At 33.9% G+C, this 25739-nt stretch overlaps 1 protein-coding gene across 2 annotated transcripts in view; it reads left to right on the forward strand.

Moving 5' to 3' along the window:
* Positions 1-25739, forward strand: part of CNTNAP4 (contactin associated protein family member 4) — a 193761-nt gene that overhangs the window by 147091 nt on the left and 20931 nt on the right. For both annotated transcript variants that reach the window (XM_014869079.2, XM_088157395.1), the window contains exons 11-16: positions 1082-1188; positions 3329-3448; positions 7859-8056; positions 11050-11206; positions 14407-14534; positions 22812-22982. In XM_014869079.2, the coding sequence (XP_014724565.2) occupies positions 1082-1188; positions 3329-3448; positions 7859-8056; positions 11050-11206; positions 14407-14534; positions 22812-22982 (881 nt within the window). The remainder of the gene's footprint in view (positions 1-1081; positions 1189-3328; positions 3449-7858; positions 8057-11049; positions 11207-14406; positions 14535-22811; positions 22983-25739) is intronic.

The raw sequence follows: 25739 nt of genomic DNA on the forward strand, positions 1-25739 counted from the left end.
GCCAAAAAATGTCACAGATTTCCTTGAAAATAGGTGACATCTATCACTTCACTTACTTTACCTATACTTCACCTGCCACTTCTTTTTTTAATTCTCTTCTGTGAAAACCACTTGTCCTTGTTTATAAACATGAAAGAAAGATAAAATTCTTTGAGAGCCGTGAGTAACGAATGTGCAAGGACCCTGAATTATTTATAGGGCAGATGTGTGAAATGCTGGACTTTCTGCAGTCCTAATTTAATATTATCCTAACATTTCTTGAATTAATTAAAAGGTACTTTAAGGTCCTGTGAATGTTAGCAGGCATGTTGTTTTAGTTTGTTTTTTTCCTGTGGCTAATGTCAACGGTAAAATAATTTTACACTTTCTGAGCTTTATTAGACACATACACTCAGTGCAGTTAGAATGTCAACTAGTTTCTACTGCGAAAAGCTAGTTAATAATTGGTTGAAGTGTGCCAATCTATTTCAATATATTTTCAGCTGCATTTATAAAAAGAAGAGAATTTCTTTTTTTTCATGTCACAATTTTTATACTTCGATATGGTGCTGCAGTCTTAAACACTAAGAAGTTGCAGGTATTTTTTCAGTCAGTCAACCATTGTATACCTAGAAGAAACTCAAAAATCAAAACTCTTCAGGATCTTATCGTATTAACAGAATGGAAACTGGCTTTACAAGTAGTTAGGTCTGTTAGAGCTGACATACTGAATTCTTTCTAGGATAGAAAGTAAACAAGATTTTGGAATAAGAAATAGATGTCAGGTGCCAAGGTCAGATTTATTTGTTAGGTGATTTTTTTTTTTTTTACAAGAGCAGAAAGAAGCCTGCTGTAATGTTGCTTTAATCTTGCACTTTATTTCTGCTCACAAACTTATTACATAATTAAGATATGCAAAAGAAATACCAAGGAAGAAATTATCTTAATTTTCTTTTACTTACATTGACATCTTTACCAATGACCAGGATAACTTCCTTCACATTATACTTCTTTTACAGGATTTTGCTTTTCTTGCTAAGTACAAGTGGCATTTAAGTGACGAGACAAAAGAGTGAAAAAGCTTTTTTTTTTTTTGTTTTAGATGTTTGCCTAATTACTGTGAACATGGTGGTGAGTGCTCACAGTCCTGGAACAGTTTTCATTGTAACTGTGCCAATACTGGTTACAAGGGACCTACTTGTCACTATCGTAAGTCTAAGATGTTTTCTGATTTCTGATTATGCTTTTATTTCTGATTAAATTTCTTCACCACAAAACAAAACAAAGCAAAACAAAGCAAAATAAAACAAAACAAAAAATCAAAAAAGACAAACCAAACCAAAAAACATTTGAATCTATCATTCATAAAATATGTTCTGTCATAAAAATATTCATAATTTGGTTTGAGGAAAGGCCTTGGGAACTCAAAATATGTAACAAAAAATGGATTGAAAGTTTAAGTGTTTTTCTTTCACATTTTTTGTATTTTATATGAGATAGTAATATCACCTCTCATCCATATAATTCTGCTTTCTGAATCAATGTATCATTTAGAAATATGATAAATCCATCTGAATTCATCATAACAACTAATATTTATTATTTCTGAGCCAGTGGGACAACATGTAGGTCCAAGGGTAATCCCATGCTAAACCTCAAACACATGTTTATGTAGTTTGCTGGATCAGGAGGTAGATTAGGAGAAAATAAAATAAACACATTTTTAAAACCTAATTGAATGTAACTTAGGTAATTTCACAGGAGATGCTTTATTTTGGTACTGCTTTCAGCATGTTCTGTGAAGAAGATAAAATATGTACTCTGGCTTTCATTGCATGTCTCTAATAAGTAAAAATCCATAAAAATTTACGGTTTTGTGGGTTTTTTAGATACAAAGATTGCCCTAATCAACAGATAAATAATTCTATACTTATATATTATCTATATAAAATCTGTGCAATCATTTTTGGCAGCTTTTACACAAAGAATGTACGTCTACTCAAATGGGATTTTTTGAGAAATCACTGATTTTATAAGACTGACTATTTAAATCTTGCTTGTTCAAAGTCATCAACAGTCATAAGTAACAGTATTAAGAAAAACTGTGTAACATAAATATACCAATAGTAGAGATGCTTTTGAATACCTTGGTCTAGCCCGTTAAACTCTGATGAGCCTAGAGCAAAGATGAGGGTGATATGATTCATTGCAATTTGAAAAGTCACAAATTGAATCAACTGGTGATGTCTATGAAGACAGAGGGAGGCTAGGGTTTCCTGACGATTAAGACTCAATGAGAAATGCAATGATATGTGTTACTGATTTTTTTATTGTCAAAAATAATAATGAAATTTTGTAATTTCTAAATTTAGCTGAAAGTATTTACTGTAATGAACCACAAAATTACATTTGAAAATGGCATAAATTATTATGGATATTTCATAGAATAAGTAAAAGGAATGGTTTGTCCTTTTTTTTAGTTGTTGCCATATAACATCAGTAACCATCAGGCAAAAAAAATAGAAAGATAACCCTCTTTTTGGCAGAATTTTTTAAAGTTTTGCTGACTGATGGAGCGCAGTTTAATTTTGAAATGAAAGATTAAAACATTAATACTGCTCAAAAGAAATATAATGGTTAAAGAAGAATTTAATGTGTCCAGATGTGACATTATCATCATGTTTCCTGAGCTACAGTTAGAGGTGGATTCATACATCTTTTTTTCCTCAGATATTTGATATATACGAGGTATCACAGATTTTTTTTTTAGACCTGGACTGATATAAAGTATAGATGACAAGGAACCAAGGAGCTGTCATTTTGTCTTTGCTCATTTAGTTCTTTTACTGAAATCTCTGACAAGTCACTTGCTTTTCTGTTTAAAATGGGAAGAAAATAAGACATGTGAAAGCCAAAAAATGCTTACCGTCTGCTTTTCATTACAACAGCAGTAACAAAAACCTGAGTTGGTTGAGGTAGTTAGTGAGGGTTTCTTCAAAATCTGATAACCAGGGTGTTAGTACCCTTGGCATTCTAGTATTACTCAGCAATTTTGAAACCATTTACACACTCATATTTCATGGTTTTCTTCCAGAAGTTTTGAACTGGAAATACAGAATAAAATGCTTAAAAATGCACCTTGTGTTCTCCATAAGTAAAACCAAATATGCTTGACAATTTCTAATAAAGGCATAGTTTTGATTGCATGAATTTTCTTCATTCTTTAGCAGAGATAGTACACACCCACTTTCTTTTCCCAATGTCAAAGGTCATGCACTTTTATTTAAATTCCCTGAATGAAATGTAAAATCATGCCGTTGAATTTGTGATGGAATGTGTTCTTTTACAGCCATCTATGAGCAATCATGTGAAGCCTATAAGCACAGAGGGAACACTTCAGGGTTTTACAATATTGATTCAGATGGAAGTGGCCCATTGGGACCATTTCTCGTATACTGCAATATGACAGGTGAGGTGATAAACTTCCTTAACTTACAGCTGTGACTGTATGCATGCTCATTATATTGAAACATGACTTATCAAGTGAAAAGTCTCTGCAGTTCATGAATTTAATGTAAACATGCACAACAAAATGAAGGTGACTCCTTAACTCAGGATATTGGGTAAATAATTAGGCATAAAAATTAGAGTTATAACAGGATTCAGGCTGTGAAGCTAACACAGCATTCCTGTTATGCTTTGCATAAATGGTGCATGTGTTCCATATGGATACAATGTCACACTAGTTCATTTTTGGTGAGCAGCTTTGTTTTCACTGAAGTTGCAGCCTCTCAAGGATACTTAAGAAAATGAGAAATAAGTTATGTCTATGAGAAATTTGCTGACTTTCCCTGACAGCCTTCTGAAAAAATTTAATTTAGATCTGGCCTTTGTTGGGAGGAATATAGATATTAAACTTCATCTTTCAAACTGCAAGGTGATCTTTTAGAGAATACAAATGCAAGCAGTGGGACCCTTGCAGCCTCACATTTGGACACTGTTCCCCTCCTGCAACCAGTTCTTTGATCATATACATAACTAGAAGTTTTAGCTGTCAGGGTTTGTTTTTGATCTGCTTTTTATCGAAGCAGCTGATGTTATTTCTATGTGGTATATGGTGTATTGATATATGTACTTTCAACTAAGCTTAAATTTAAATGGCTTTATGGAATTTATTACTGCTGGATTTGTGGCTGTCTCCTTTTCTGTTTACCTAGCCCCTTTTATTTGAATTGCTTTCCAGCCAAAATGTTGGGAACATTTTATTGTTTTGTTTAACATAAAATTATTTTTACACAATTATAACTGTTTAAAAGAATACATGAATAAGCTAGATTTTAACTAGGTAGGGCTAGATACGCCCTAAGTGTTGAGAACTTGGCTTAGAAATTTTATGGTAAGATTTTGATGCTGACCTGAGCAACTTACCTAGTCTCACCATGTTAGCTTCTGACTGACTTTACAGCAAACTGTGCTTTTTTACAATAAGCACACTTCAGATTGGCACAGGCTCTTAAAAAGAAGTATTCTAGTGTCCTGTGAGACTGAAAGAGACCAAAGAATCATGGCAGAAAGATGACAATTTTTCTAAGTGTGTATAACTCTCTAAGGTACAGTGTAGTGTCTGATTTATCCTTGTGTGTCCATGAACAGCTGTTCCTGTTTTCCTCAGTCACTCCTTATTCACCACATTAAGCAAACATCATTGATCAGTTCTTCATATCAAGATGCATTCTGACAGGATGAATCCTCTATATTTGTTTTGCTCCCAGTTTCCTCATGACTGGTATTCCCTTTTCCCAACAGAGGCAGGGAAGGCAGATGCCCACATTTCTTACTGCACTGCCTTGTCTTTGACATTCATGGGGATCTATTTTCAGGCAGCTGGGAAGGAGGTGTCATTCCCTGATTTTATTCTTGGAGGTCAGTTTCAGAATCAAAAGCCTACAGTCCACACTGTCAATTAAAATAACTAAAATACTACAAACTTTGTAGTTACCTGTTTTTCTTTTTTTTTTTTTTTTTTTTTTTTGCTATTTTGGGAGTGTGACAATGAGTTGAATATCCAAGCTGCTTGTCTTCATTTTTATGTTCAGTGTAATGTTTAGATGTATTTGTGTTTGTATGTATGTCCATTGACCAAAAAAACCCCACAACTGTAGAAAACAGCACCCAAAACAAACAAAGGAACCAAAATTTAAATTTGTATTTCTAGCTAGTTTTGATAGTCTAATTTTATCCTTAAAAAATTATAATTAGATAAAAAATATTTAATTTAATTTTTCTGACTAATACTTATCTCTAAGTGACCATATGTGCTGGTTTTGCACATTTGACATTTGGTGATGAGAGAAGAAGTCACCCACAGAAATAATTTTTTCTGAGAGGAGATCCGGAGATGTTGAGATCCTGTATGTGTAACAAAAAATAATCAGTGATTAGTTTTGAGAATTGACAACCTCTTAAACCACTGAGAAAGCTGAACACACCTCTGTGAACACACATTTTAAAACTAACAAACCCCAATATACCCTCTTTTCCTTCTGGCCTGGGAGTAAGTTACAGGCCAGCCCAGTCCCTCAGGCAGCCAGGCCCCAGCCATTGCTAGGCAGGGCAGGGGAGGCCGTGGCCCTGAGATCCTGGCTGCTCCCCTCTCCCCAGCACGGCCACGCCGGCCCGTGGCTCCCTTGGAATGCTGCTGCTGAGTCTCAGCAAAAAGCACCGAGCAGGAGGATGGGGAGCCATCGACCCACGGGTGCTGCCCTGTGCTCTGGCCTGGCTGCTGAGATCCTGGCTTACCCCCGGCGCCGCTGCCGGAAAACTCGCCACCTTAAACAGCTCTGACTGGCACCTGGCAGGGATAACACAACCCTCTGCAGGCCTCGGGCCAGATATGAACTCTTGCATTGCACAGATGAGACTTGCACACCTTCCACCCTCTTTCGAGTGAGAGAAAAGGGCAGAATGAAGACACGTAGAGAAACAACATGAGGACACCAAGGTCAGTGCAGTAGAAGGTCCCAGATGGAAAGGATTGATAGAGATGCCTCACTCTTGGGCTGAAATCCTCTTGTAAGGCTATGGAGAAGATACAATTGATACATCAGACTCTTTTTCCCTGTAACTCGTTGAAAAGCATGGAGGGGATGAGGCATTCAAATTGTAGGTGTGAGCAAAGGCATTCACGCTACACAAGCCGATGTTGAAGTGGCTGTGATCCCATGAGAAATTTGAACAGAGAGAGAGTGATGAAGACTTTTTGCCCCAGGGAAGAAGAAGGATATCTCTTTTCCTAGAGATGAAGATGATCTCAGAGATAGATGAAGAGAACCTTTTTTTTCTGAACAGCTCATCCTTAAAAGTGTACCCCCTTAGCCAAAGATTGAGCCCTCAAAAACAGTTGTGGGGAAACTGTAAGTCGTGGGGAGAGACTTTTACACAGTGATCAGATTTCCATTCTCCCGGGCAGCTGATTCACTGTGACAATTGTTTTTTTGTGGAGAAGTCTCCATAGCGTGACAAGAGAGACTCCTCTCCCTAAGTTAACTGAAGAAAGACTAGTCTAGAGATGGCAAACTGATTAATTTGTTCCTTTACATTATCTTTGTGAAAGAAAATAAAATGTAGGGGGGAGGAGTGTTCTAAAAGTTTTCTGATTCTTATTATTCTTTTAGTCCTATTAATAAATTTTTGAAGTTTAAGCCTACTTTGCCTTCTTCCTAGTCCTATCTCACAACCATAAATGAATAAATAAATAAATAATTCTAATGAGTGCATTAGCATTTAGTCAAAGCTAGACTCACCACATAAAAGTACATTAACTGTACATATGCATTATGTACATTAGCCAAAAAATCTCAAATTAGCAAACCAAAACCACTACACCATAATTCTTTCCTATTTATGGATATTTTGTAATACCTGCCATGCTTGACCCATAGGCAGCTGGTGAAATAAAATACAGATCTAGTTAGAAAACTGCTATTAGAATGTCTGAAATATTATATCAATACTAAAATTCAGAAAAAAATAATATTTCTCATGTTTTTTTCAAATTACACTGGCCATGAAGATTAAAGAATACAGTGACCATTAATGCAAACTTGACTTGACTGTCCCAGATGGGCTTTAACTGGAAGCCTTCTGACCCCTACCTTGAAAGGAGTTTTGGTCAGGAGAGTGAGACTCACAGGTTTTGAAAGTGGTCATTGAAGCAGAATAAGATCATTTTTTTCCTATTCACAGGTTTGGCAAAAATACGAAACAGAAGAATTGTATGAGCCTTCACCATGACTACTATTTAATTTTAGGTGGCAGTAATAATTCACCTTCATGTAGTCTTATATATGAAGCATACTAAACACAGTATACTCAAGATACTTCTGCTTCTTTGTATAATAGAAAGGGCCTGTAGGCCATTTTCTCATACAGAATAAATTAATTCAAGATATAAGGATGTATGTAATGTAGGTAGATTCTATGAGAGAATTACTGTTTTTTTATACGTTATTTAAGCCTGGGGAAAGTAACAATAGTAAGTGGTTTTTTTCCTCCTAATGTCTCATTGAAATTTACCAAGTAAACAATATTTTATTTCTGATACAAATGTTTGGATGTCATCACATATTCTTTCCCTATTCAATAATCTTAACTAGTTGAATACCTGTTATAGTCATTGTACAATGATCTATCTATGAATAGAAACAATGAATAATTGTTTTAATTTTTGCTCAATTATTTATGTCTGTTTCATGGGCCCCAAAGGACTTTCTATCATCAAAGAAGTTGAAGTTTGGCTGCTTTAATCATAAATACTCTTTCCATAACTAACTTATGCAACTCTCTCATTCTTTACTACTTTTCACATGTGTTTTGAAAGATGCAACGTGGACAATTATACAGCATAATAGCACCAACCTAACCAGAGTTAAAAGTGCTAACCGAGAGAACCCACACACTGTGTTTTTCAAGTATTCTGCCAGCCTTGACCAGCTTCAGGCTACAATAAACCTTGCAGATCACTGTGAACAGGAGCTTGCTTACTACTGCAAAAAGTCAAGGCTTTTAGATAAGTCAGGTAAGTAAAGCAAACTTTATCATATTGCATTGTGCCTTTTATTTTAATGGCTCCTAGAGTTATTTATTTATATCAAGGCTATGGCATTTTGCTGCTATGAAGTTTAAACTGCTTCAAATACTGAGTTTTCAGGTTTCTGTACGCTAGAGATATTTGAAAATACAAATGTCGATTTATAATGATTTTCTTTCAGAGAATTAAATTCTCAAGTTTCTCAATTTTTCTCATAAGACTTTTAAATTAACGGAGATGGTTATTAGCAGAACCCCTCTTTGGTCTTCCAAGATTTTTTTTTTTAAAGAAGGAATTAAATTATTACTGAAGAAATATCTTTTTAAAAGAAATTAGTGCATAGATACCAGCAGAAGTTAACGTGTGGACTTAAGTGCATATTGTGAGTACTTGACAGAACACATCAATATCATTGAATTTCCACTGTCCAATATAAACATTCTTAAAAAGCTCAGTAGTTAAAATGTGGATTATTGACGAAATTATAATTGCTTTAAGTAATAAGGAGGTCTGATCTACATAAAGAAAAGTGATGTAGTCTATTTAAATTTTAATTCTAAGTGAAATTTTTTTACGTGTTCACCAGAAACTCTTAAGGTGCTAAAAATTGATTCATTGGCATTCTGTCCTACTAAACAGAGAATGCCTCTGCGTGAAGCCCTCTCTAGTTCTATGTCTAAGCTCTTTCCTTAAACATTCTTTCTCCCTAATTATGGCATGGACATCTCTGGGCTTCTTAGGCTGGTGTTTGCTCTTGGAAGAATATCTGTTTGAAAGCACTTCCACAGCAAAAAAAGGGAACCTGCTGCTTAAGATGTCCCAATGAACCTTCCTTTTACTCTGGGCTCCAAATTAAAGCTATGTTTAGCTGTTCAAAAGTCTGGTTTGCCTCAAGCAGAAAGTTTGAAGACTATTTTTTTATTAATCTGAGGAGATTTCATGTAAATGTGCTAAAATAATTCACTATCTATATTGTTATACTGTTTACATTACATATAGGTGCATCTTTATAATATGCACATAAATGTACTAAAATAAATGTTTTAGAAGTGTGCAACCAGTCACTTGTGGCAAGTCATCTAAAATTTAGTTTTGAATGCTAAGAATTAATAGACATGTAATAGCTATATGAGACTTCTACAAATTTTCTAAAATCATTCTTTTTTTAAAACACAGTTTAATCACTCTCATTTCTTCTGTTATATTCTTCACTAGCTATGCCTGAGAAATAGAAAATTTGATTACGGTTATATAAAATATTTTTTTTGGAACAAACAGTCCGCCTAGTATTCTTAACTGACTGTATTTTAGAAATGCATTATATTCAATCAGTCTGGATAGCATTTGCAAATGATCTCATTAAAGAAGTGATCGGTTAATACATTTATGTGATCATTATGAAGAAATCTCTAACCATTTTAATTAATGGCTTTATTTTGCCTAGGCAGTACTTTCTGCCAAGGCGGGGGAAAAAAATCCAGGCTAATCAGTATGAACTTGCAGCATTTCAGTAAATACTCTCTCCTCACCCTGCTGTATGAACAAATAACTGAGATCAGCTTTTAAGCATACCCCGATGTCCCTAGTGAAACACTGGGAATGCTAATTCATGACTACAATATAAACCTAAGGCATGCTGTTAAAGCAGCAGAAATATTCTGCTTTTTACAGTCTTAGTTGTTAGAACCTTTTTAAAGTGTCACCTGATAAATTATTTATACACAGTCTCTGGGTTTTCTTCCTCCTGTGATGGTTTGCAAACACAAACACTGATATTGGACATTGATGCCATTATGCAAGCTTGACTTTTCGAAAAACTGCTCACACTGTTTTTCGGCCTGCTGGGCTGACAGTTGTGTGGTAATGAATGCAGTCAATATGTTTGCGATCTGAAAGATTGTCAGTGTAACAGAGGTCTTATCTAACAGTGAGGTTTAATAAGCAGTAGCAGTTGTAAGTAAAGTTGAGAGTAGAATATATTCTGGCTTTTTCTTGGGGCTGGGTGCTGAGAATGGACCTCTAGCAGAAGCAAAAAGAAATGCATCTGTAAGAAACTCTGTAATTTAACAGTACTTGATTTCTTCTCACGCCTTGACTTTCATGCATCCATCATCCTTCTTCCATCTCATTTGAGATGGTTTATCTTTATGCTTCATATCATTTAACCGTTATGTGTTCTGCAGATATTTCTTCTGTTCCTATGCTTGCTTGGCAATATCTTTAAGCTTATTCTGCAGTACTGTAACATTAAGGAAACATACAGTTTTATCATTTTGCTATGAACAATGCTGACTTGATGCACCAGAGAGATGCAATAGTCCTGGAGAACCTCACTTCTGCTCACCAGATAAATCAACTTGCTTATGAGAACACCGTTAACATGATTTCTGTTGTCTCTGAGTATATAAATTCTGAATCTGCTGTCCGTGACCTAACAACTGTCTTTGGGCATTTCTGATTAACATCACTATTCAGCTGCTTGACGTTCATCACCGATGTGGGTAGTCGTAGGCTGTAGTACTCTTGGTAGTGGGATGAGGCCATTTCTGTGACTTTCCTCATTCTGTTTCTGGTAGTTCCAACATATGAAATTGATTTTTGCTTGGGAATATAAACTACCCTGATTTTTAGGATGATTATATCTCCTCTTTCATGAACCATTTTAAAATGACTTATATAAATGGACTGCTTAAGATAAATTATTCTAATATCATGGCTGGCTGAACTAGGTACTGTGAATTCCCTTTTCCACTAATGCAAGCAAAAATCTGTGACAGTCGCTTAATACATGATAATGAAGTATTAAAATGAATAATTACTTAAAGTAAAGGTGGAAATTTATTTTTTCCTGGTCATTTAAAGATTTTAGATTTGAGCAGGGATTTTTGTCTTCTTAACCTTTTGGAAAATTATTTGGATGGGAAACCTGAGAGAAGCAGGAGACAAGACTGGCCACTGATTTTCTCTAACCTGCTTTTTAGATGGGATGCCACTGAGTTGGTGGATTGGAAGAACCAATGAAACTCATACTTACTGGGGAGGTTCCTTGCCTGCTGTACAAAAATGTGCTTGTGGACTGGAGGGAAGCTGCATTGATTCCCAGCACTACTGCAACTGTGATGCAGACAGGGATGAATGGTGACTTTTTACTGTTGATTATTCACAATACTTTTTTTCTTAAAAGTAAATAAAGAAAATATACAGGGCTTAGCACATTTATAATACTAAGGCAGTTGTAAATCTAAGTTGCCATAGTGTCATCTGGTTATTTGCCATAGAACATATTTTTTCACAGAGTTATTGCTATGTACATTAAGTATTGCTGCTAATTCTTTCACTCTAAATTTTGGGGGAGGTTTAAGTTTACAGGTACTTTCTAGTCTATTAGTATATTGCATGTTGCAGATTAAGACAACAGTTCTTTAGCAGAACTTCAGTTAGTTTTAGACTACTGAGTGTAATTAAAGTTCAAATAAAACATTCTGTGAAAAAAAAGTTACTTTTTAGCATAATCTATAACTACACTTTAAGGTTTAGACTTTTTACACTCTTTTTTTCATCTATAACATAGATAATTAAAATTAATACTCTTGCTATCAATGAAGCAAAGAACTCATATGGAGTCCTATTCAAAGAGAATGAATGAATTTCTAGGATGTACACCTTCCACTTGTGTCTAAAATTCTCTGGGGTCATTTACGATAACATTCAAATAAATAATATAATGGATAAGTTCTTGTTACAATGTCAAATCTGAACCTGACTTTTTATGTAGTAGGATCAGATACAACTTTCTCAACCATAGCTGCAGTGCAGTATAGGCTTTGATAAAGCAGAGGGACTTTTCAGATTAAATCTCTTCTGTTGAAGAAACCTTTATAGTCTTAAAATTTTGAAGTCCGTGTAAGTTACATAAATCAAGTTCAGTGAGTACATTAATATATGCATTTAAAAAATGCATCAATATCTATTTTTTTGAAAGTAGGAGAATGTAAGATATTTAGGAACAACTTGATGTGTGCAAAATCAGGCGATGCATCATTTTTTTCTTCTGAAGCTCCACCCTTCCTTTAAAGGAGAGACTAATGAGTTGGGTTGGAAAATGCTCGTTCCCTCAACATAAGCAGGAAATTCAGCAGACACAGAAATGAAAGTACAAGAAAGAGTTGATTTAAGAACAATTCTTCACAAGCTTCAAAGATTTATGGAGAAAAGAATTTGCTATTGCAGTAAAATTCACAGGGCGATAGCTGCAACATTAATTCTGATAAAGAGAGTAAAGAAACACATATAACACTAAGAATTTCCCTATTATTATGCTGCATGAAAATAAAACCAGTGTGTTTTATAAATAAGTGTTAAAAGACAAATGCATTTTGGGAAAAAAATGAGCAAATTTTCTCATACATGTAAAATATTCTTGCTTAGTTTTGTCATTCATTCAATCCATGCTCACATATATAGGTTAATTTATAATGGTAGCATATTTGTAAATACAGTAGATGAGAGGATTATGTGCATGTCTTCACATGTACATCCATTTCGAGTAAGTTGCTGAGATGTTTATGAGTGTATAAAATGGAAAGAATAATGAATCTGGGTTTATGTTTCTGTTTGTATCACTTTTGACACTTATAAGTAGAGATTCTTCCCAGTGATTCTAGTGTTACAACAGTTATGTGTACACTCATTTTGGTACTTGTGATTAAGATTGTATTTGCTTCCCTAGAAGCTACTGTTTTGAATCAGTTGACTAGGTACTGTTCACTGGGTGGAAAGGTAGAAGTTCTGCTTGTTTGAGATGCATTTTGAGCATAGAGAACTAGTTACACACCACTGTTTTGACACACTGGTTTTGACAGTCCACTTTTATAATGAAATCTGTCTTATTTCTTACATAGATTTAACTCTAAACTCCTTACCTGACTAATCAAAAACTTTAAATCTCTAGAACTCTAGAACAGAAATATTATTTTTTTAAAAATCTGGTCCTAAAAATTTAAAAATTGCAAATCGTCTCAGAAGAAGATAATTTCTATTCAGTTTCATTTTGTTTACAGCTTCATTTTACTGAAGCAAACACTATTGGTGTTTTGAGGAATTTTCTTTAAGTTCTAAATTAGAAACGTGCAATATCTCACCTCATGAAAAATTAACATTTTTTTTAAAAAAACATGTTTTCATTCCTCACTTAAGCAAAATAGTTTACTGAAAAAATGTCCGTTTGTTTGCACTGTGCTCCGAAACAGATAAACAGAAATTGTGTGCAGGAGAAAGATGATGATGATGGGAAGGGGAAAGGGAGAGGGGAGAAGGGAAAAAGGTCGCTAATTTTATTTAGCATGAGAGTGGACTGTCTCCCTATTGTCTTAGTCCCAGTGCACTGTGCACTGAAAGACAAGGTTGCTAAGCCAAATGACATTCTCAGAGAAACATGGATTTCTTCCTGAGGTATGTCTTATGTTTCATCTCTAAGCAGTGGAGTCTCTAGATTGCTTCTCCTCTCCGAGTTTCTGCTGTTTATTCTGAACTATTTGCTTTGCCCTTTAGAGGGAATATTCAACCATGAATGGATTGAATGGACAGATTGAATTTTCCAGAATAGCCCTGAGTAACTGAACATTTCCATGGGTTTGGGGAAAGGAATTTCAGGGCCAAAACTGGTGCTTGTGAAATTTAAAAATTAAGGTCTGGCACTAAGTCAACAAAGATTTTAAACAAGGAATTAGGTCTAATATTACAAGTTCTAGATGCGTGCTCTGAGTACAAAGTTGTATACTTTCTTTCCTGCAAGTTTCATATTTGTAGCATATGCTGCTTTTCCTGTAGTCAGCATGACTTTGTACGTTTCTATTTGATTTTTTAAACTTTTCTCAAGGCAGAAAGAAAAAAAGTAGACTTACTTGAAAGTTATGTTAAGCCACTAAATATTCCAAATTGATGATGGAGTGAATTACAGATACAGTATCTCCTCAGAGACATAAAATTCATTTGCAAATTTGACTTGGGCAAATTCATTGACTTAGGCAGCCAGTTAGTTACTTCAAGGGGACTTTTCTCACGCTTGTCTAGACCAGCACAACCATAAAACTACCCACTTCCAATTAAATCCTTTCAGTCCTGTCAAATGAGCTCAATATCAACTCCAAAGAATATGTTTCTATTCACAGTTTTTTTGTATCACACACATATACAAACACATATGCACGCATACAAATTTTAGGCAGCCTGTTTCTTTTTTTAAAGTTTCTTTCCTTTTCCTCAGGAATGTGTCAATGATAATGAAATATTTTTTGGAAACATTTAGGAGAGCTGTGGCTTTCATTTTACCTTTTCAGGACTAATGATACTGGCTTCCTCTCCTACAAGGACCATCTACCAGTAACAGAAATTGTGATCACAGATACTGGCAGACCAAACTCGGAAGCTGCTTTCAAACTGGGGCCTTTGCTTTGCCGTGGTGATAGTAAGTAACTACTGAAAAGTTTTGCTAAACAATGATGCATTTTTTCTGCTATAACTTTTAAATGTTATTTGTTACAAGCGTAAGATAGGCTTCTCTAAAAACTTCATCCAGTTCTTCTTGGAATTAGAAAAAACCGGTCATCATCCAGTGCAATCCATCGACATTGTAAAAATGCATTTTTCATGATACACATCAATAGTGAAAACAGAAAGTGTTATAATAGTTTTCAAACAGATATTTTGGTTTATCCAACTGGAATTAAATTATGAATTCATGAATACATGAATAATTTAATTACATGTAGGGGAGTTCATAGCTGGTTACCATGTCTTGCAGACATACCCTTCACCAGCTATGCATGTGTCCATCACAAAACATTGCACACTTTATCTCCTCTGAACTTCTATACAGTGGGAGAGTAACTCAGTGTATGCAATACCTACATGCAAATTTTCAACTACCTGTAAGAATTCAAATTTTATAAATTTACACAATAATTCTAGGTTTACATTCTGAATATATATATGTGGTAATCAGAATAATATGTTTACGCAAAACACACCTTATTGAAGATTTGTGATAATACTTTTGTTTATAATAATTTCCCTATTCAATGGAAAACGCTTGATTTATGTTCAATAGTAACGTATTACACAAAATTCTATGCCTGCTGCTGTTTGCAATCAAAAATTAGGAATTAGGAGAAGAAATGCTATAAACTACCCCAAAGAACTCAACTGAAGAGTTGGATGAACCATATTTGATATATAGTTGAGTAAGTTATTACAATATGCAATTAGGTTAATTTCTTTAAATCATATGTTACCTCATCAGTTTTCATTAACTTATCTGTTATCTATAAAAATTATGTTTAATATATGATAGATATAATATTTAGAAATATTTTTATTCTTTATGTGAGTTTCCTCCTTCATCATATTTCTTCAGCTTATATGGATAAGAGAAATACCAGTACTGATTTATGTGTTTAAGCTCACTCAGGAAAGTGCATAAATTAAAGAAATATACATTAGTATGTATTTGTTTTTGTATCATCTCTGTCTTGTCAAGGAAGATTTCTTAACAGATGGGTGTTTCAGCACTGCATTCTAATTTTCCTATGAAAATTTATAAGACTTAAAAATCCCGTTGGGTTCTTTCACTTCACTAGTCTGACGTCTGATTGTGAACTATCATTTCTCCTACATATCATGGGGCTGTGATATAGTATTATGGTTTAATTCAGTGTGACAGGACCTCAGGAGGTCTCTTGCTTACAACAGGATTAGCCATGGGTAGAGATCTGATTTCTCAGTGCTTTGTCAAACTGGCTTTTGAAGCATTGAAGGATGGAGCCTGCACAGTTTTTCTGGGCAACCTCTTCTGCTGCTTGGCTGTCCCCAGTGAGAATTTCTTTTCACTTTTATCAAGACTTTTTACTTTTATATGTGCTTTCACTATAAGCACTGTCTTTGATACTCACACCTTACACCAAAGCAAAGACCCTGTATCTGTTTGATGATTTCCACTTAGGTTTTGGAGTCTGCTATAAGGTTCCCCAGAAAACGTTTTCCCTCCCCAGGCTGAAGCAGCCCTGCTCATCCAGCCTGAAGGGCAGGACAAGTGCTCCAGACCTGAACATTCTGGTGGCCTCCACAATGCTTCCTCCTGTTTATTAATGTTTTCCTTTGCTAGGGGAAAGGAAATTGGAAGCCCAATGCAGGTGCTCTCTTACAAATGCCGAATAGAGGGGTGTAACCACCTCCCTCAGTTGACTGGCCACGCTCACTCAGCCTGTGATTCAGCAGACCTCCCTTGTGGCCACAGACAGTGAAGCCAGTGATGAAGACAGCCGTGAAAACAGAACACTTAGAGCTTGGGTAATTCTAATTACTAGGGGAGAAGAATTTGAATTCCACTACTCACCAAGTTCCCAAGTATTATTAATTACATAACCTGAGTTCAGATGTGACAGATCTTAAAATGGAAGTCAACTAACTTCTTCAGAGTAATCTCTAAAACAAACAGACAGTTCTGACACCCATTGACCTCCCTGGCTTCATTTGATGTTTGCTTAGTCTGGGTGATTGAATTGCTGCAATATTTCACACACTGATGATGAATGATCACAGTATTTCTAGACAAGCTGTGATGTAGAATTCTAAAATATCATGAGAACAAGCACAAGAACTCAATCTGAATGTCAGAGAAATATGCTTGTAATGTCATACAACATTATAGTATTTGACTTCAAAAAGAAGCAATTTTGAACTGAAATAAGCCCAGTGAAAAGATTTCAAAATATAACACTTCATGGTCATAATACAGCAAAAACCTTGAAATAAAAACATTGACTTTTTTTTTCTCAGTCATTTGTATCATAAAGACAGTATGAGAAGATGTATTTAAGGTGCTAAGAACTAAAATTTGAGAAAACAACACCACTTTTGAAGGAGAATAATTATGTCATAGATTTGGACATAAACCCAAAGTACAATTTGTCAAGAAAACCACAAATTCTATGACTGTATATAATAAAATATCTAAATACAAGTTATTATATAATTTTTGGCATGTTATATATATAGACATAATATTTATAATGTATAATATATGAAATATTACCCATATTATGAAATTATGATATAAATATTTGATAGCATGATATGTAATGAAATCCAGAGAAGGGCAATGAGGCTGATGAAGGGCCTGGAGAGAAAGTCCCATGAGGAGAGTCTGAGGAAGATAGGGATGTTTCGCCTGGAGAAAAGGAGGCTCAGGGGTGACCTTATCACTCTCTACAACAGCCTGAAAGGAGTGTGTATCCAGGTGTGGATCAGCCTCTTTCCCAGGCAACCAGAAACAGGACAAGAAGACACCGGGCTTATGCTGCCCCAGGGGATGTTCAGGGTGGACATCAGGGGAATTTCTTCATAGAAAGTGTTGTTAAACACTGGAGTGAGCTGCTCAGGGAGGCTGTGAAGTAATCATCCCTGAAGGTTTTTAAGGAAAGACAGGATGGGGCACTCAGTGCTATGGTCTAGTTGACAAGGTGGTGTCCAGTTAAAAGTTGGACTTGATGATTTCAGAAGTCTTTCACGATGTAATTCATTCTGTGATATAGCCTACATAGGAAATTTTATATATATACATAATATATATGATATAATATATATAATTATTATAAGTTTTACATATTATATGTAGACTATATTGAAATATATTAGCATAATTCCTCACATATAATATATTATGTGTTATAATAAATAATGCGTGTAGGACTTAGTAGATTTTTTTCCAATGGTAATTATGTATCAGCATAGATTTTATAATTAACATTTTCTTTAATATTCAGTTTTACAGTTAATGTAAAGAGCTATGGCTTGCAGTAATTTCTGAGTTTTACATATAAATTTTCACACTAGAAAAAAACAATGAAATTTAAACTCTCTTGCCAGGCTGCTGCTTCTAACAACAGTTTGAAGAAGGAAAGCAGATTATTATTAAGACCTTTTTCCTAACCTGAGGTAGCTGACACCCATGAGGGTCTAATTAAATGTATTTTTAATAATGTTTACCTTTGTATAGGTGAAGAATATCAGGAAGGTGTAGTGGAAAATACCCAATTTTCAGAAGTGCTGTCAAAAAAGGGAGAATAGATATTCTTGGACTCACAGTGTTACTTGAACTCTTCAAAGAGATCGTTGCTTATTTTTGCTTCTGTTGCCCTCTAGAACTAAATGATACAATTGTATTTCACAGGAAGTATCCTTTATTAAATAGGCTTTTCTTCTATCTGACAGACATAATTTTTTCGGAATAACTGACTAGCATACCATGTAAAAACATGGATGAGAAAGTTTATTGGTATTTATAATATATTCAATACTTCATTAAATGACTTGAATCTAAAAGATCATAAATTCTTATTGCATCAATAATCTATTCCTTGTAGGACAGTTACTTGGAGGAAAAGAAAAAATTTTAAGCCTACAGCAAAATAAAGTAGAACCATGAATAATTGTTGAATTGAATTATCGTGAACCATGCACTCCACTAAGTTTCCAAATTAGAGTTACTTGTTTGGGTGCTTCTGAAAAGTCATGTATCAATGCAGTCCAGAAGAAGTTGCCTATTGTTGCATATTTTTTATTTAACATACCATTACTGTACGTGGCTTCTTCAAGGATTTAAGATTTTAAGGGTTGATCTCTTCAATGAAGTACGTTAATTATAAGAAAACCAAACCATATTAGTCAGAACAAGGCAGGAAAGAATAGCCTTCTGTAAGAAAAAAAAAAACCAACAAACCCCCCCCCCCCCAATCGAATATAAATATAAATATAAATATAAATATAAATATAAATATAAATATAAATATAAATATAAATATAAATATAAATATAAATATAAATATAAATATAAATATAAATATAAATATAGTTTATTTTATAAAGTCTTAAAAATTGTATTCAGATGTTATTGATTTTTTTCACCACTTGTGATAAAGTTGCCTTACTATATTTATAAGATGCCAAGGTACAATGAAACTACTAAACATATTCTAGAAGAATATAGCCATTAAAAAAAAAAAATCAATAGTATTTGGTGACAGCACCATGCATATGAGTAGCACTCACACTTTTCTGTCATCTTCAAAATGAAGTACTGATTTATTCCTGATTAATTTCTATATCCCCTTTTCTGCTCTACAATACAATATGTTCAATAAGTTGTATGATAGGACTGCTGATATCAAATTGAAAAATGCATCTAAATAAAATGAAATTTAAGATTAACATTAACATCTATCAACTGAAAGATTTTGAATCATATGAGCATGAACAACGTCTTTGGAACATTAATAGATAGAAATTCTGTGGTCTTCATTAAAAAAGATTTATCTCCACTATTTTTGTCATTATTGAAGTAAAAGCTAGATGTTGAATGAATTCCAACAGAGTTAACTACTATGAGTAGATTAAAGAAAAAGCCACCTTATATGTTGGGTGTTTTTTGTTCTTGTTCTTTTCATTACAAGAACTGAGTAGACATATTCTGATTTATTTCTATGAATAGAAAGTAAGTATTAGGATATATAAATAAATCCAATATATTGAAATATATCTAATTATTGTATTAAAATTATTTATTTAAAAAATATTGTATTAAATGAGTGATTATAATCTGTCAGCATAAGATTGATTCCTGGACCCAAAATAAAATTGATTACATAGAGTTTCGTAAAAATAATGTAAAGATACTATAAAGCATTGTAAAGATAAGGTATCATTCAGCAGGAATTTACATTAAATAAAGATAAAGATGATACTGATGGGGAGACTGATAGACTCTAGTAAGGTATTGAATGGACTGTCATTTAATTGGCTGAATAAAATAAAAGTAAATTCAACTGCAAAATGGCAGTGCAAGCATGTAAATGCAAGCAGATAATGCATTCAATGTGAGTTCTCTGACATTTAAATGAAGAAAGAAAAACCAAATAGTGTGAGTTTTGGATGTAACAGAGACTAACTGTATTAACCAATTGTAAGTGATACCTTCATTAAAGCAGCACAATAAATTTCTAATTTAGCAGAAGCAATCTCTTCAGTACCCTGAGAAATCAGAGCATGTCTTTTGCTTTCAATTGCAGGAGTAGTTGTAAACTGCGTGTTCAACTCTTCCCGTTTATTTAGCTTTATATAAATTGTTATTAATTCATATTTGTCCTAACCTCAGTCTAATCAGCATTGTTTTCATCCTCTTTGCAGCTTTCTGCATAATCAAGAGGTTTAATACAAGCCTGTGATTACAGTTTTACAATATAGGAAGAGAATGTAAGGATAGCATTAAAGTTGAGGTTCATTTTTAGTGAAAGCATTTAAATCTCTTTTCTGATTTTTGGGCATAATCTGAGGTGATTGTTAAACTTAAAAGGAGTTTCATAGAGGAATAAATTCCAAATAATATTATGAAAGCAGGAAATAAAACCAGAAAATTATTTAATGTTTGGGATTTGAAGCTAGACTAGGTGTGAATACATATATATGCACACCAACTGATAGTAAAAGCATTTGTGAATTTTCATAAATTGACATGTTTTAATGCAATCGAATATTTTTCCTAGACTAAGTTATCTTTTTCAGACAAGAATTGTTTCAGGGAATTTGTATAGTCTGTGTTATATCAGACATTGAACTAGATGATTGCAGTTCTCCCTTCTGGTCTTTTATCTATGGATCTTACAGTTTAAAAAAAAAAAAAAAGTACAAAATATACTGTTTGGCAACATAAGTTCTTTTTTTTCTCTGTCTCAAGACTAAGTGTCCCTACTGACAGAATGAAGATGCAAGTGTTAGAGATATCACAAGGAATCGATACAAATGATGAAGAGATTTCAGCGTTGAGTTGGAACTTGTAGAGTGCTACAAATTGCAATTGCATGATTGTTTTGAGAAGGTTTATTTATCTGTCTTTTCATTATTGTCTCTTTTTTATTTTACAGTTTCAAGTTGGTAAGACTAGTTGATATATGCCAAAAACTTATGCAATTTTTTCAATAAAAATAACTTTATGTATAATTTGTAAGAATAGGATCTCCCTTCTTTTTACTCATAGGAAGACTGCAATCTTACTGCTTAGATAAAATCCTGAATAATATTGATTTCCTAACCAAATGGCATTTGGCAGTTCCAGAAAACTAAATGGGAAATTGCGAGCCAGATGTCATAAAGTGAAGAAATTATTTTCCCAACATGATTTACAACAATATAATTTGTAATATGCTTTTCCTAAGCCTATATTTAACCTGCGTTATTGATAGAGTATCTTTATGTTCATAAATCACACAGTTTTCAGAGCTGAGAAAAAGAACAGTTAGACAAGAAAAGGCAGTAAATTAAGAGAGAAAATATAAAACTTCTTATCCCTACCCTCCCCCAAGGATTCCATTTTGATTTACAAATATAATTCAAATGCTTCAATGAAGCTAATTGTGTCATTACTTTACTGGACTGTTACTGCCACTATTGACTTTCTTCTAATTGTTGGCAATGTTGTACTAATTTTGTATAAATTACAGTATTAAACTTCCTATTGTGTTTGAATTACTGGTAACAGCCAACCCATTATTTTTAAGTAGCTGTGGTACACTTGACTCACAACTGTTGTGAAGTTTGCTCTGTGGGAGCCATGACCTGAAACAGCTGAGGAACACGGGCTTAAAATCGATGCCAATATATAAGGCTGCTGCTTTTCTGGTGTCACTTTTCAGAGGCTGGCAACTTCAAGAAGCCCATAAGGCAGCCCAGGAGAGCGAGGTGCAGAGCTAGGCATTCCCCTCCCAGCCCCAGCCATCTGTTCACAGCTGCCTCGCCGTGTAAATGTTGTCCCGATGGCTGCTGTAACTCGTGATTGCTGGCAATGCTCCTGAGCGCCAAAAGTCACAACGAGCAATTGCCAGAATATGTGTGAAAATCCTGTCATCCCGCTGTTCTACGGTTTTGAAGGTTTGGGATCCAAACCCTTCCTAAAATGGTAAAACTGCTGGAATGAAGGACTGGACTATAATTTTACTTCACTGTCTCTGGACTAGGCCTCCATATACACTGTGTTATAGGGTTTGATTTTGCAGGGAGAGAGAAATTGTCAAAATTTTTTTGTTGTTGTTTTTGGTTTTCTTTTTTTTTGCTTCTCCCTTCCCATCCTGAAAGCAGAGGATGGCTGGAGCAAAAATTAGTTTTGCATAACTGCTAGACCAAAATCAGACCATTATCAGGAGAATATGCAATGGTGTTGATCAATTAGGTAAGAAAGTATTGATGTCTCATTTGGTTTAGAATGCAATGTAACATAATAAAGAAATACTTATGTATCTGTAAATATTCAGCAATATTAACAAAGAACTTCTAGTTGACCACCATAAATGAAGATTATGTCCTTATTAGAAGAGGGTAATATCAAAGATTTTACATCAGCATTTTAATAATCAATAACAAAATTTTAATGATCAATAATAAAAGTTTGCAAATTATGATTGAATGCTCGCTGAAAAATAAATAAAACCAGGAAAATGTCTATGGTAATTTATTAAATTTTACAATTTTTATAAATTTATTCTACAATAATTGCAAGGATATTTGTCCTATATTCTTTAAGATATCTGGTAAATTTCACTGGACTACAATGATAACAGGTCTCTTTTCCTTGCTATAAAATTTGAACTTGAAATGTTAGATAACACTATATCTATCATCCTTTCATTCTGTTATCCAGGAACATTTTGGAATTCAGCTTCCTTCAACACAGAGACATCCTACCTGCATTTCCCCACCTTCCATGGAGAACTCAGTGCAGATGTGTCATTTTTCTTTAAAACTACTGCTTCCTCAGGAGTGTTTTTAGAGAACCTGGGAATTCAAGACTTCATAAGGATAGAGTTACAGTGTAAGTAATATGACTGATGGTGTTTTTGTTGTTGTTACTGTTATTATAATAAAAATTGGATTTTATTTAATTTAAAGGGGGAGTATTTAAAAAGTGTTCTCTACTTTTATTACTTCTACTACCACCAGTTCTTAATCATTATTGAAAAAAATCATAACACTGAAACTAAACAAGTATCCATTTGAGAAAATTTTCTGCCACAGAGGTTTCTTAATCTAAAAGCACAGCAATCAGCCCCTGACTGCTAAGACTGTTTCTGCTTCTTTTGTTCAGGGCATCCATGCCACCAAATTTTCTTCTTACACATTTTAACATTAGGCATTGTATGTGGCTGCTGGAAGATTCACTCAGTCACTGTGCGTGACTCAGATCTTTTGTGGCACAGTATCTTAAGTCACACATTCTCATATTTTTTTTTCTTTTTTCAATTTTGTTTCATTTTATTTGTGCAGACACAAATTCTTAGACTTACAAGCAGAAATAATTTTTTGTTGCATAAGAGAGAATTAAATATCCCACTAAATCCGACATAAGGTGACCAACGTCAAATGAAACCTTTATCTTAGTTGACTCAATGTATTATTCTTACATTGCTTTTTATTAGAAGAGAGAATATTTAAAAGGCTGAAGCATTTTTTTCATTAGGTTTTTGAATTAATTTGAAATGTCACATTAATTGAAAAATCTTGTGTTTGCCTGGTGATTCTGAGAGTTCTTTGGAACACTTTTTACCTTGGGATTAGACAGTTCCTCATTTTTTTCTAAATGAATTTTGTTCTGAGACTCCAGTATTTTCTGGGGAAGAGTAAAAATAAATATATGTGTTGTATTGCAAAATATTACTGGAGAAACTTTAAATAATTTTATTAAAAAGTAAAATATTTTACTTTCTTGGGGTTTTTTGTCCATGTTAACATCTTATGTTAATGAAACAAACAGGAAAACACCTTCCGTACATAGTTCAATTGTAGGGTACTCTATAGTGTTTAATGAATTTGTTTCTCATCATCACAAAGTATAGTGCTGCATTTGAAAACTACCCTGTTTTCAATATTGTTTTACCATGTTTTTTGGCAGTATGAAAACTTCCTTCTGTTAAAGCTCTGTGAACAGTTTAAAGGCCAGTAGCTTTGTAAACTCAGTGTCATACAATACAGAAAATGTGCTGGGTCAGCACTTTAGTGGAGGCTCTCAGAAGCATTGATGATAGTCTTGTCTGATAAATTATTTTCAATTTTCAAAATAAACAGGAAAATCATGGAAGCATTAAAGGAATGCTTCTGATAACTGAATTTATTTAGACATTTGTCAGAAGACTGTAAGTTTTTCTTCAGAAGACTGTAAGTTTTTCTTCAGAATAATATTATGAAGACAGACTCATGTCACTTACTTGTCCCATTCATTCATGAACGTACAAAGCACTGCATACTTATGGATTTTAAATGACTTTATATGAGTAGGGAGGTGTGAGAAAAAGCAAAAGGCTGAATTGGTCTGTAATTTCAGCATCTAAAAAAGCAAAGTTATCTCGTTATTGTGTAGCACATAGAGATATTTCTTCATTTCCATAAAAACCCTAATCTGTTGAGTAGACAGACCTATTATTTTTTGTATGTCATATGTAAATTATATGGAGGATTGTTTGTAGAGGATCCAGAACTGTCTGTTTTTATTGAGGAAAATATCAGCCAGAAATGAGCAATATATATTTCCATCAAGAGTACCTTTCTCAAAAAAAAAAAATTAACTTGAGCATTTCATACGGAACAAGATGATATAGATTTCACCACATAAAACATAATAAATATGAATGTAAATTACCAGCCTACACTTGATGTTCTCTTAATAGTTTAAAATAAATTAATATATTTTATTTATGTAATAATAAATAAAAACAATGTAAATTTCAGATGTCACTGTTTTAGATGATGATGTAATAAAATGTTTAAAAGTTATGTCTAACTTTTGACATTCAGTAGTTGGGAAGACTGATATTTTGTAATTTTATTGATTGTTTTCAAACTTTATATCTAATGCTTTTACATATGGGGTAGTGATCTTCAGACTGAAGTCTTGCTTCTTACAAAAAGTCAGATCCAGAAACTTAATAGGAAATGTGAAACTTAAAGCTATTCTGTTGGTTTTATGAAGTTATAAACACTGTAGCGCTTATATTCTAGAACACTGTTGCAAAAATGGTGTGTGCATCCTAACTGTATTTTAAAACAGAGGTTAAGGAAGATACTTATCTCAAAGAAGATTCTTCATTTCTTATTTTTGTTTTGCAATAAGTTATAAATGCATGTTGAACTTCTTCCTGATTTCCTCATTTTCTGCACAAGTAGTGGTTGAAAGCAATAAAGCCAATTGAACTCTGAAGAGTACACTCTGCTAAATACTTAGAGGACCAAAGGACCAAAGGTTACATGTTCTAGCCAAAATCTGGATATTTAATGTTGAATGCTCACTGAAGGTTTATTTCCAAAGACTTAAATATAAATTTAAAATAGGGTTGGAAACACCACAGTGTATTGATTTGGTTGAACTTCTGCAGTTGCTTTGGAAGTAGATCAGAAAAATCTAATATGCAACTACTTTGTCTGCCCAAATTTACAACCAGGGTGAGTGCAGTTCAACAGTTTCTTTTATGGAAAACGGTAGGATTTTGCATTCTGTAGCATATTAATTGGCAATCACTTTCTGCCTCTGCCCACGATGCTCAACTCAATGCTCTGGATGGTTCTCTGTAGCTCTGCT

Source organism: Sturnus vulgaris, chromosome Z (assembly GCF_052056855.1).
Source record: "Sturnus vulgaris isolate bStuVul1 chromosome Z, bStuVul1.hap1, whole genome shotgun sequence".
NCBI classification, from domain to species: domain Eukaryota; kingdom Metazoa; phylum Chordata; class Aves; order Passeriformes; family Sturnidae; genus Sturnus; species Sturnus vulgaris.